Source organism: Anser brachyrhynchus, assembly GCF_964034855.1.
Source record: "Anser brachyrhynchus genome assembly, contig: SCAFFOLD_106, whole genome shotgun sequence".
NCBI classification, from domain to species: Eukaryota; Metazoa; Chordata; class Aves; order Anseriformes; family Anatidae; genus Anser; species Anser brachyrhynchus.
In genome coordinates this window covers 57,469-68,722 of record NW_027664005.1, presented here as the reverse complement: position 1 = coordinate 68,722, position 11,254 = coordinate 57,469, and the positions used below count along the sequence as shown (strand labels likewise).

Below are 11,254 nucleotides of genomic sequence, written 5' to 3'. Positions count from 1 at the left end.
TTAGCCGTGAGCACCGCGGCCAGGTTGAAAAGGCGTCACGCTGGAGCTCCGAGTTGGGCGGCGTTCCGAGGCCGTTGTGGCAGTTGTGGAGACGGCCTCGGCTGAGGTGGCGGCTGCTGCCGCTGCTGTCCCCTCTGTCCCCGCTGTTGCCGCTGTTCCCGGCGCCTGGAGACCCCCGGCAGCCCCCTGTGACAGGACCTGTGGCCCCGGGGAGCAGGACCTGTGGCCCCCTGTGCCCGCCGCCTCGTCAGCCATCCCGGCAGCAATCCTGCCAGCACAGAATAGCTCACTGGCTTTACGTGCGTTTCAGGGTAAAGTGACGATTAACTTCTATTTCCTGGCTTGGGTGCTGCTTTATTCTTTAACGGAGCTTCAGGTTTAAAGGTTAAACTCAGTTCTGTCAAGGTTAAACTCAGTTTTGTGAATGGCATCTTGGACAAAATCTTAAGCTGTGATTGACTCTCTGCTTAACAGAGGCCAAACGTGTACCTACTGAGAAGCAGGTCATAGGTGATAAGCCCTCACAAATTAACTTGCTATCACAAAGTGACGCCCAGAAAAAGTGTATTCAAAAGCTAGGCTCATTATAGAATCACAACAAAGCCATCATGACTGGTGCAGTAGACAGTGAGGTAGAGGGTGAGCCCTGGAAAGACAGAAGTAAAGTAGCAGCGAAATGCAGGTACCTTTGTGCACACGAAGCAGAAAAGCGCAGGCAGTAAAGTAATAGTGCTCCATTACTAGCGTGAGCAACAATTATATATAAATCGCAACCATTATCTATTAGATAATAGGTAATAATTAATAGATAATTGCAAAGCTCCAAAAATGCAATAAATAACTGATTCCCCTCAGAGAATGTCATTTGCATTTTTATATTAAAAAGACTCCAGAGTTGTAATGGATTAAAATCCTACGAAAGTGAAAGAAATGGCATCAGCCACTAGTTCTGCAGAAGCTAAAAGTAATACTGATAGAGTTTTGATGGAAATTTTTCCTTTGTGTGTTTAGTTTGGGGATTCCTTTTAAATCATTCATACCAGCAATTTAGTTCTTAAAGGCCGTTTCTTTGAGATTAAGTGACAGGACTTCTACTACTCTTTTCTTCTTGGAATGCTTCTTGGTATTCTTACGTCAGCCAGAACATTTGTCTCTGCCGCAGATGAGAACAATGACCATAGTTAACAAGCCCAAATCTTCAAAGTCTAAAAAGCCATCTTCAAGGCGGTCTGGCAAATCCAAGAAACCGAGTACTAAAAAACCGATGTCACGCACCGCAAACTGGGGCCGGATACCACCTGCAGAAGATTCAAGCCAAGTCTCTGTGGCCCAAGGATGTGGAGGTGCTATTTATTGTAGATCCTCTGAAAAATCTAAGCCTTTTGCCCAAAGAGATCTAAGTAAGTGTGCGCTTTATCCTGCCTCTGTTTTCTTCAAAACAAAAGTAGAAAGTGCAGTTCTTACTTGTTGCACTGATAGAGAACGGGACTACTGTGAATAAAGACTTCCAAAGAGATTCTCCTAAGGCAACTGAAGTGACTGACGTTACAGAAATTAATTTTGATATATTTACAGTCGACAGAGAAATATGGGGAGCATTTTGTAATGCACAGATTCATCCATATCTTTTCTGTTTTGCAAAGAAAAGTGTTTGATTGTTGCTATTCACAGGTTCCATTATTCACAGGTTTTTGAATGCTAAGATTGCTCAGGAAAAGATCTGATATTTGTAGGGGTACCGTCATTCCTAGTTATTTGTTTTTACATTGTCCTTGCATTTATTACCATATAATTTCAAGTCTAAGTTTGTGGTTGAAGTTATAATAAGGAAAAAAGCATATAATAAGGAAAAAATTAAAATGTTTGACTAAACTTTTTTTTCCCAAAACGTTGTGTTGACCAGCCAATTTGAATATGGCAGTATTAAAGGTCTCTGCAATAAGTTTTTCTGTTTTGGATTGTAGCTAGTTCCTCTAGGTGCTCCCGCAGAATAGTATTTTTACTATGCCTATATATACTTTATATATTTACTATACCTATATATACTTAATACCTTTCTTAGAAACAAACAAACAAAATCTCTTTTTAAATATAACTTTCTTGCAGTTGTTAATGATGGAATTGCTCCGCCACAAAGGATTCTTTTTCCACCTGAGAAGATACGTATGGATTGGCAAGAAACACAAAGTGTTGGAGTTGGCCTGTACAATCTTGGCAACACGTGTTTTCTTAATGCTACTCTACAGTGTTTGACCTACACCCCCCCACTTGCCAATTACATGCTTTCTCTTGAGCACAGCCAGTCATGTGAGTACTTTCTAACAGTATTTTAAATCTGTTGGATAGCTGTGAAGGTGAAAGAACAGCAGTGATTCTGTGAGACAAACTTACTTGCCTGATTTTACCTGTAGAAGCTGGCTTTGAGCATTGTATTAGCAGCGGGCTCGGAATAGCATATGGAGTGCGTTTAATGCACCATGTGTTTTTTTTGTTTGTTTGTTTGTTTGTTTTTTTAAAAGGATCTTTTCTTGCTTCATGGGAATAATGAAGTGCATTGGACAGTAATGCATTTAATGAACATTTGGCATTTGGGCTATTTGGGCTTCCTGCTGCTAGAAAGGCAATAAAATTTAGGATGTTGGCATCATAGGTCTTTAGTCTGCACAGCCGAGGTTCCATAATGCACTACAATAAAGGGTCTGTTTGTTGTTGAACCAATTAAAAAAAAAAAAAAAAAAAAAAACCTAGAAAGCAATATGAGCTGTTATGAACACGACTAGATTTTTTTGTGGGACTGAATTAAAATCTAGACTGATTTTGTCCTAAATAAAATGTTGTACTATAAAGTAAATGTTGTACTAAACCTGTATGCTTTTTAGGCTGGTATCTTTGTATCGATACCTAGAAATTTAACTGTTTTCTTCCTGTATATAGAAATCGTTTCAGTTAAGAATCCTGTTGAAAAAAGGAGGGCAGAAGTACTATTACATACATTACTGTAATTTTTCCTTTCTCCCAAAGGACTCGTAGCTCTGTATCATGAAGCTCACCTGACAGCACTGTGCTGAAAATAACCCACATTCTCTTAATGCTGTATCATCAACGTCAAATATTCTTTCCTCATACATTTTGCAACCTGCGGAGTTCACATTCCTGTCAGCCTTTACAAACGTGACTTTGCAGTAGTCTTTTAGATTTCTCATCACAAAATGCACTTGAATACAGGCTTAATGGATATTTTTATTCTATAAAGTTGTGTGAAATGAAATGTTAGGAGGCTGTTGGGACAAGGAGAGTGGATATTGTATCTATAGTTTAAATGTTACTTATATGTTTGTTTGTAGTTATGTCTGTTTCGCTAGACTGGGATGCTTTCTTCTTTCACTCTTCAGGTCGTGAACAAGATTTTTGCATGATGTGCACGATGGAGACTCACATTAACCAGGCCCTGCGTTGCACTGTTGATGCCATCGAGCCTACGCGTGTTATCAATAATCTCAGTCGTAAGTGGCTTCAGATGTGTTTCTTTTTCAGCATCTTGTAATCTTCAAATAATTATTTGATGTGTATAAATGGTTTTAACACTATAAAGAAGAGAGATTTTAGAAACAGGAGAATTACTTCATTTTTAAATGAGGTAAATACTATCATCTTCTTATTTAGGAATAGGACAACATTTCCGTTTTGGCAGTCAAGAAGACGCACACGAGTTCTTGCGCTATACTGTTGATGCTATGCAGGAAGTGTGCTTGAATGGAAGCACCAAGTAAGCATAAACAAATTCACTTTTATACGTTCTCTAGCACCTTTTAGGCCTTTATTTACTATCAAAACTGAAAGTCTAGGTCATCCTTGGTTTTCATAAAACTCTTTGAAGAGTTAACTGTGTGCCTTAAATCTTCTGAGGTCTGATTATAATTTATTTCCAGATTGGACAGATCTTCTCAAGCTACCACCACCATTCATCAAATATTTGGAGGATTTCTAAGATCAAGAGGTACTTTTAAAAATATTCCTGTCCTTAGAACTGATCTGTGTCTTTTGTCGGTAGTAAAGCAGTCTGTAGTTTGTCTGAAGTAGTATCTATCGACAACTTGAATGTGGACAGTTAGTCTCCTTCACGTGTTGTTAAGCATTTATATTTTGCTTCCAGTGAAGTGCTTGAATTGCAAAGCAGTTTCGGATACGTATGAGGCATTTCTTGATATCACTTTGGATGTAAAGGTAGGAGGTTTTGTAAATATAATTCATGATGTTTAAGTACATTTATAACTTTCTAAATTAAACTTGTTTAACTTAAAAAACCAAACCACGTACAATGTTAAAATATAAGAGCTTGGTGGTGGTTAGAAAGTGGATTGGACTTTGTCCTTCTGTGGAACCCCTGTAAATAGTCTCCACGTCTGCATTGGGTTTAAGGGGAAAGAATTTTATTGCTGCACAAAGTATAATACTGTCACACTTCTTTGTTGTTCTACCTCAATATACATCTAATTGTTAGACTGCTGGATTTGTTGCCAGTATTGATGACAAAGCACACTATAGATGCTGTCTGCGTTACTGGAAAATGATTTGTTTCAAAGTAGAATGACTTCCAGGTGAGGTAAACGCTGAGCATGCTCTTTCTGCCTCCTTCTTGACAGTGCTCATAGTAGATCGCTTAAGTATGTATTAGTCAGGTTCTCTTATAAACTCCTAGTGCGTCTCTGGAATTTTGAATTTACAGTGACTTTACGCTCTTCTTTCTCGCTCCTCTAGGCGGTTTCATCTGTTACCAGAGCTCTAGAACTATTTGTGAAACCTGAAGAGCTGGATGGAGAGAATTGCTATAAATGTAGCGAGTAAGATTATTACTAATTATGTCTTAATACTAGATATTAGTTTTATATATTACATGACTTAGAGCGTAAGTTATCCTTTAACTTCATTTAGAAATAAGGAGACGCAGCTTTGTTGTTGTTGTTGTTGTTGCTTCATTTCGTAGTAGTGGTGAGCTGAAGCAAGGAGCTATGGAGAATGATTTGGAGTGGAAGGCAGCAGCAGGTTCCTGCAGGTCCCAGCGTTCACTGTGAAACAAAGTTAGATTGAGTGTCAGGGAATGTGAGCTGGCTCCGTGGTAATGAATGTTAGCAGCCTGTGCTGGCTCACTAAACAGCGTCTTGCACAGCTCTTGAACTGTGAAACCTGTCGATGTGGACTAAGGCCTGAAATGAGCTCCCTTAAGCCTAACCCGTGCACAGGGAAAGCCTATTGAGTTCAGGCGCTCTCTGTGCTGATCAATATGTAAGATGTTTCTACGTATGTGAGAAACAATTGAACATTTGCATAAGATGGTTTGGCAAAACAAGCTGTTAGTCAAACATCCCCTCAGAAAAGCACAGAGTGCCCGGCTCAGTTCTGTAGGATTCATGCCTGACCCCTCTAAATGAAAAATGCAGTATCCACTTCTTGTTGTCGGATACTAAGGAAATTAGGGTGTCGAATCAAGAGCGTCCAATAGGTTATTAAAGCAATTTAATCCCAGGTTCGTCTTGGCCTGCGGATCCTAGAAAGCAACATGCAGCGTATTCAGGATTCTTATAACTGATGTCTGAGGAAGAGAAAGAACTGTAATAGCACCTCACATCTGAATTGCATGGTCTTTCCTTAATGTGCTCTTTGAGGTGTGATCGGTTCAGTCACACTTAAAGCCAGAATTTTCTGTCTTTTTGTGAGCTTAAAAGGAAAGGCCTTGCACATGTACAGTACTTTTTCCATTGCTGATAACTGTTATTAGTCTTATATATAACTCATTTTTAATATTTTTTGTTTATATTTTATAACTCCCTGGTAATACGCTTTCATGAGAGATTCCTGTTCCCGCTGTGCTCTGAGTTGTTGGTAAAACTTACCTTCTTCTCTGTATTAACAAACGTGACATGCAGTGCATGGGTTTATGAAAAGAAAAAACCAAACATATGATGCAAGTAAATATCATTCAAATAGCATAAGCATGCGTGAGACATTAAAAGGAGTTTGTTTTGGGGGCGAAAAAGAAGATGCTTTCAAACACTTGTCTCTGCTTGTTTTTAAGGTGTAAAAAGATGGTTCCTGCATCCAAGAGATTTACCGTACACCGTTCTTCCAACGTTCTCACAATATCACTGAAAAGATTTGCAGATTTCACAGGTGGAAAGATCAACAAGGTATATTAAGAATATACCTTAAGAATATAGAGAAATGGTCTGCTTTTATTTTCATTTTCTCTTTTTTTCACTTTTCTCTTAATATCAGTAAAGTTCCTGCTTGACAAGAAGCATAAACTTTCCTCTGAGAAGGCTAATTCATCAGGAAACAGTTGTCTGCAACTTCTAGTATTAAACGTTGCTTATGGGAAGACTTATTTTTAGTGAATCAAGAGATATATTCATATAATTCCAGTCTCTGTTTTTTGGAAGTGTTTTTCTCTGGCTAGTCTGCGAAGTACTCTGATATAATTTTTCTATCTTCTTGGTCTCTCTTTAGGAGGTAAAATATCCTGAATATTTGGACCTCCGAGCCTACATGTCTCAATCAAGTGGAGAACCACTCCTCTATGCCTTATATGCGGTGCTGGTGCATCATGGAATCAACTGTCGCACAGGACACTATGTATGCTACATGAAGGTAGAAGTCAACATCATTTCTAACAGGGTAAAAGGTTGTGCTGGCAAACCAGTTAAAGTGTTACTAGTAGTACTGTTTCTAGGCAAAAAGATTTTCTGAAATAATCCCAAACTTGAAAATGGGATCTTGTATAAAATCTTAAGCTGTGATTGACTCTCTGCTTAAGAGAGGCCAAACGTGTACCTACTGAGAAGCTAGGTGATAAGTGTTTTTGTACACTTATAAGTGGTCATTTTGTAAAGAGACTGCTGAAAAATCTGAACACTGCTGCTGCAGAACTCTGAATGGGGGGCTAGCAACTGTTTTAACTGATCTGGAATCTTGAGTTTACTTTTCAGTGGACAGGAGGAGAGTCTCTCAAGGCAAACAGAAATAACACCCGATACTCATGTCAACATAAATTTATGCTCAGAGTGTAGGTGTAGGAACAGCGTCGGTATGTATATGGAACATCGGGAGAGGAAACTATATCGGTATTTACAGCTTTTCTACTTCCTTGTCAGAGAGACGTTATCTCCAAATTAGAAATTGATGTATTTTGAATAAGGGCTGGTGGATCGGATTTATTCTTACTAGTGTTAATATTTGCTCTTGATTAGTACTTAATATCTGGTAACGCATCAATCAATCGTCAAAAATAAACTTAAAAATGTGTAAGGCTTATCTCGTTGGTCGATACAAAGACCAAGGTCTTTTCTCTTTTCTCTTTTTTTTTTTTTTCCCAGTATTGTTTTTCTGTTTTCCTTCTCACTGCAGTCTTGATTTTGTTTCTTGTCCCTTAAGTATGTTTTCAATGTGTTGTTGAAACATTTTCCCTTTCAATCCGAAAAAAGGAGCTGTCACTGGTGTCTGCAAGTTGAAGACTGGAGCTTATCCGAAAATCACTGAGCCCAAGAGCTGTCACCTTAGTCTTCCAATAGGACGGGGATGTCTTCATTTCTCAGTTAAATGCATTTTTCAGGTTTGTGTATTATTTTCTCAGGAACGGAAAGTGTGCGCACAATTTGCCAGTTGTGGGACTAGGAGTTCTCTTATTTCCTGTGCTTTGTTTAACCTGTCTTAAGTTTAATGGATAGCAATCAAGGTGTACTAGAAATCTGAAAACACTTTATGCTTTGTTCTCTCAGTCATTTTGGTGTAACAAACTAGCTTATGGTTTAAACCCTCCATTAGGTTAGCATTTTCCCTAAACGTAACAAGTCCCTGTGTGCTACAGGAAGACAGTAACAAAAAATTAAGTATAGATATTCATCCTGTCATTATTCAGCTTCTGCCTATGGACACACAATTACGCTTATTTAAAGCGGTATCCTCTTGAAACCTAATCAGCATGTTAGAAAGGACTTAGTTATCGGCTTTTGTCCTGGAGGGCTGAGGTTTGGTCTGTTTTGTTTTACATTCAGCATTTCCTTTTCTAGCTTCCATTCCCCTGTTGTTTTGCATGAGGAAAACATGCAGCTTTACAAAGTAGAACGGAAAGAGATGCTTTTCAGTCTAACTTTTCAGTTTTTTGTAGGAGTTTTAAATGTGGGTGCAAAACAGCATAAGTACTGCTGCCAAAGTTATATTCAAACAAGTATTTCTTGGAGAAGCAGAAGAAGCCCAGGGAGAAATAAATTTACAAACATGCTCTTCATGCTCTCCTTTCCCAAGATTTCTCTGAGATATATCCCATAGTCTGTGGGTTTTGAGGTATGTGGTTCCCAGGAGTGAAAAGGAGGGCCAAACAGCTCTCCTCTTGGATCTCAACGTGCCAGGGCTTTAGTGTACTGCCACTTATGGCTCCGCTTTTCACCTGGAAAAAGCGACCTCATGCTGTAAACTGAGGAGCCCTGCAATTGTTCTACTTGTTGTTTTTTTTTTTTTTTTTTCCCTGCTCGTATAGGCTTAGAAATGTGCTGATGAAACAATAAAAAAGCCAGCTTGGTACATCTCCTTACAAAAAAATAAGTACAAACTTGAGCTCCTGATTGGCTTCATGCTGAACTCTGTGCTGTTCTTGTCGTAATCTTGGTCTCTCAGTAGATAATATGGTTTAATTAAGAATAGAATCATGTGATGAAGAAGATCTCACACTGCAACAAATTCAACATCTCAAATGAAATTTTACATTTTCCGTGATTTTCTTTCTGAGCAGAAGTGTGTAGTATTAAATATATATATATATATCTGTGATGAAGCCACGGTCGCAGTTACTCAGATATCTTAATAAGCACTTGCAGGAAGATAAATTGCTGCATCTTTTAGCATTATTTAATTGTAGGGTTAGAGACATGTTGATTCAACAGAGCTGTAAAGTTTCTAAGAGGTCACTTTGAAAAATACCAGCTAAATTACTGGCAAGACTGCACCCGTTCTTAAAAACAAACAACCCCCCCAAATCATCTGTTTTCCTCTTACAGGTAACTGAAGTAATCCCCAAAGAAGACAGTTCACTATCCATAGGCAAGTTTTATTTTTAAACATTTTCTACATTTTATACCTAGCCACAACTTAACAACCAGTTAACAGTTGGTGACAATCCTGTTCAGTGTTGAAAATGTCATTCTGGCATAGGAAACAAAGGACTTCATCTTCTTGCTTTACAGCTGAATGTCTTCTACATAATGTTTGGAGAAGTGAAATCTTGCAAGAGGTTTTCAAAAATTCTGCCCGGTTTGGATGATGAAGTAAATTGCCATAGTCAGTAGATTCTGGCACTGACAAGTTCCTTCAAGCTAAAGAGGGAGTGCGATTGTTGCAAAGCATGTCTGTATTTTGAGACAGGGACGACCACAAGTTTTAATCTTAAAATACGACATGGAGGGGAGGCTGGTTGTTCACACATTCTTGCAAACATTAATACAATCTGTCCCATTATCAAGAACAAAATTAGGGACTGAACGGAGGTCTTTCAAATACCAGTGTTGCAAAAATAGACTTTTTATGCTACTAATGTCAAAAGAATCCTGATTGTACTAAACTGTAAGTGTCTCTTCTAGCTGATAAATCAGGAACAGCACAGAAGAAAATGCGTCTGCTCTAATGCTCTTTGGGCTTCGGTGAATTCTCTGGCCAGCAGATGGCGAACTCGCTTTTTCTAAACCAGTCAAAAGTATAGGGAGAAAGTAAATGTCTTGCACACATTACACAAGTCCAGGGCATTGGGATCACTGGGCTACATGAGTGAAAGAGATGCACCCCAACAGTACCCCACTTAGATACGCTGCTTGAAACATAAGCAGGATAGGAGGGCTGTGCAAAGCAATTTTGGTAAATTGAGAAATTCATGTATTTCATCAAGCCTGAAGATACTAATTAGTTTCATGTGGGGGAAGGTCAGTCTTTCAAAGAAAAGAAAAAACGTCTCTTAAGCAGGATTTTCTGAATGGTGGAATCTAATCTGAAAAAAGGCTACTTCAGCAGGTTATTTATTTATTTATTTATTTTTAACTGTATTGAACCTCTCAAGTAAGCTAGGAGCAGACTAGGAACAACTGAGGACTTGTTAGAGTGTGCCTTTTCACCTGGACTCATGTTACTTTGAATAAATTAACAAGGATAGCTAGTGATAATTTGTGATTTAAGGAAATTCCAGATACGTGAGAGAAAGAGCAGCGTTAAAGCAGTTAAATTCCTGCTCTCTCTAATAAGTGCTCTCTCTAGCCAGTTTCTGAACGCTTCTGTTCTGTGGCTAGGATTTGGTCAGCTTGACCACAAGATCACTAGTAAAACAAGGATGCCGTCCAGTCAAACCTTCAAATGAATGTAACTTACCTAAGGTCTACCGTTTGCTATCAAAGCAGGTAGCTTTGTCCTAATATTCTGTACAGTTGACCAATTTTAGCACGGAACTGAAATGCAGTCAGTTTAATGGGAGGGCTTTGGAAGCTGCCTTCAACAGTCAGTTCAGCCCTGTAGTCAGAGAGCAGATCAAGCCATGTGCAGGGTTGTGACTTCTCTCTTTAGAAAGAAAACCACTGAGCCAGACAGTTCCATGTTGAGTATCACAACAGGGAATGGCATTTCTTCCCTTTGTCTTTCAGATGCAGAGCTTACTGATGGAAGCCTTCAATACTCAGACTAAACCTACCATCAAAACCGACGACCTTTTTACCATCCAAACCAACCATTTTTCCATCAAACCCAACAACTTGGGTTTTGAAACGAAACTGGTAAGCCACAAGTCCTTATTGAATCTATTTTTCAGTGAAAGGGTTTTCTCTGTAACCTGATCATTTAAACTGTTGTGCTTAAAAGAAGGTCACTTGCAAGAGCGGTTATAATCCATGCTAATCCATGCTCCGTGCTGTTCCTTACAGTCAGCACACCAGGTTCCCCCAGTGCGGTAACATGTAAGGGTGGAAGCCTAGGGAACACTCAGGTAATGCTGCTATAGCATACCCTGAAAGCCTCCTCAATGCTCTACAGTTTCTTTAAAATGTGAATGTTAGTTTAATTTTCCTAGTCACTTTAAGCAATTACTCCACAAGACCTTATTGTTCTCCACAACTCCCTCTTAGAGGTTGTAGCAGCGTGGGGGTTGGTCTTTCTCCCAAGCAGCAAGCAACAAGAGAAGAGGAATTGGCCTCAAGTTTCACCCAGGAAGGCATGGGGTGGATATGAGGAA

The 11,254-nt window shown here is 39.1% G+C and overlaps 1 protein-coding gene across 2 annotated transcripts; it reads left to right on the top strand.

The window, feature by feature from the left end:
* The first annotated feature begins 561 nt into the window (after nucleotides 1-561).
* On the top strand, nucleotides 562-10,614 carry LOC308186508 (ubiquitin carboxyl-terminal hydrolase 42-like). 2 transcript variants are annotated; one of them, XM_080608620.1, is made up of 10 exons: nucleotides 562-1,400; nucleotides 2,107-2,307; nucleotides 3,393-3,503; nucleotides 3,664-3,766; nucleotides 3,930-3,997; nucleotides 4,154-4,224; nucleotides 4,759-4,841; nucleotides 6,074-6,185; nucleotides 6,505-6,645; nucleotides 6,984-10,614. In XM_080608620.1, the coding sequence occupies exons 1-10, from the start codon at nucleotides 1,163-1,165 to the stop codon at nucleotides 7,062-7,064; spliced, it is 1,209 nt and encodes a 402-aa protein (XP_080464746.1). In that variant the 5' UTR covers nucleotides 562-1,162; the 3' UTR covers nucleotides 7,065-10,614. The 2 variants fall into 2 exon arrangements, with proteins under 2 accessions (XP_080464746.1, XP_080464745.1); XM_080608619.1 differs by having other exon boundaries at nucleotides 6,505-10,614.
* Nucleotides 10,615-11,254: the final 640 nt, after the last annotated feature.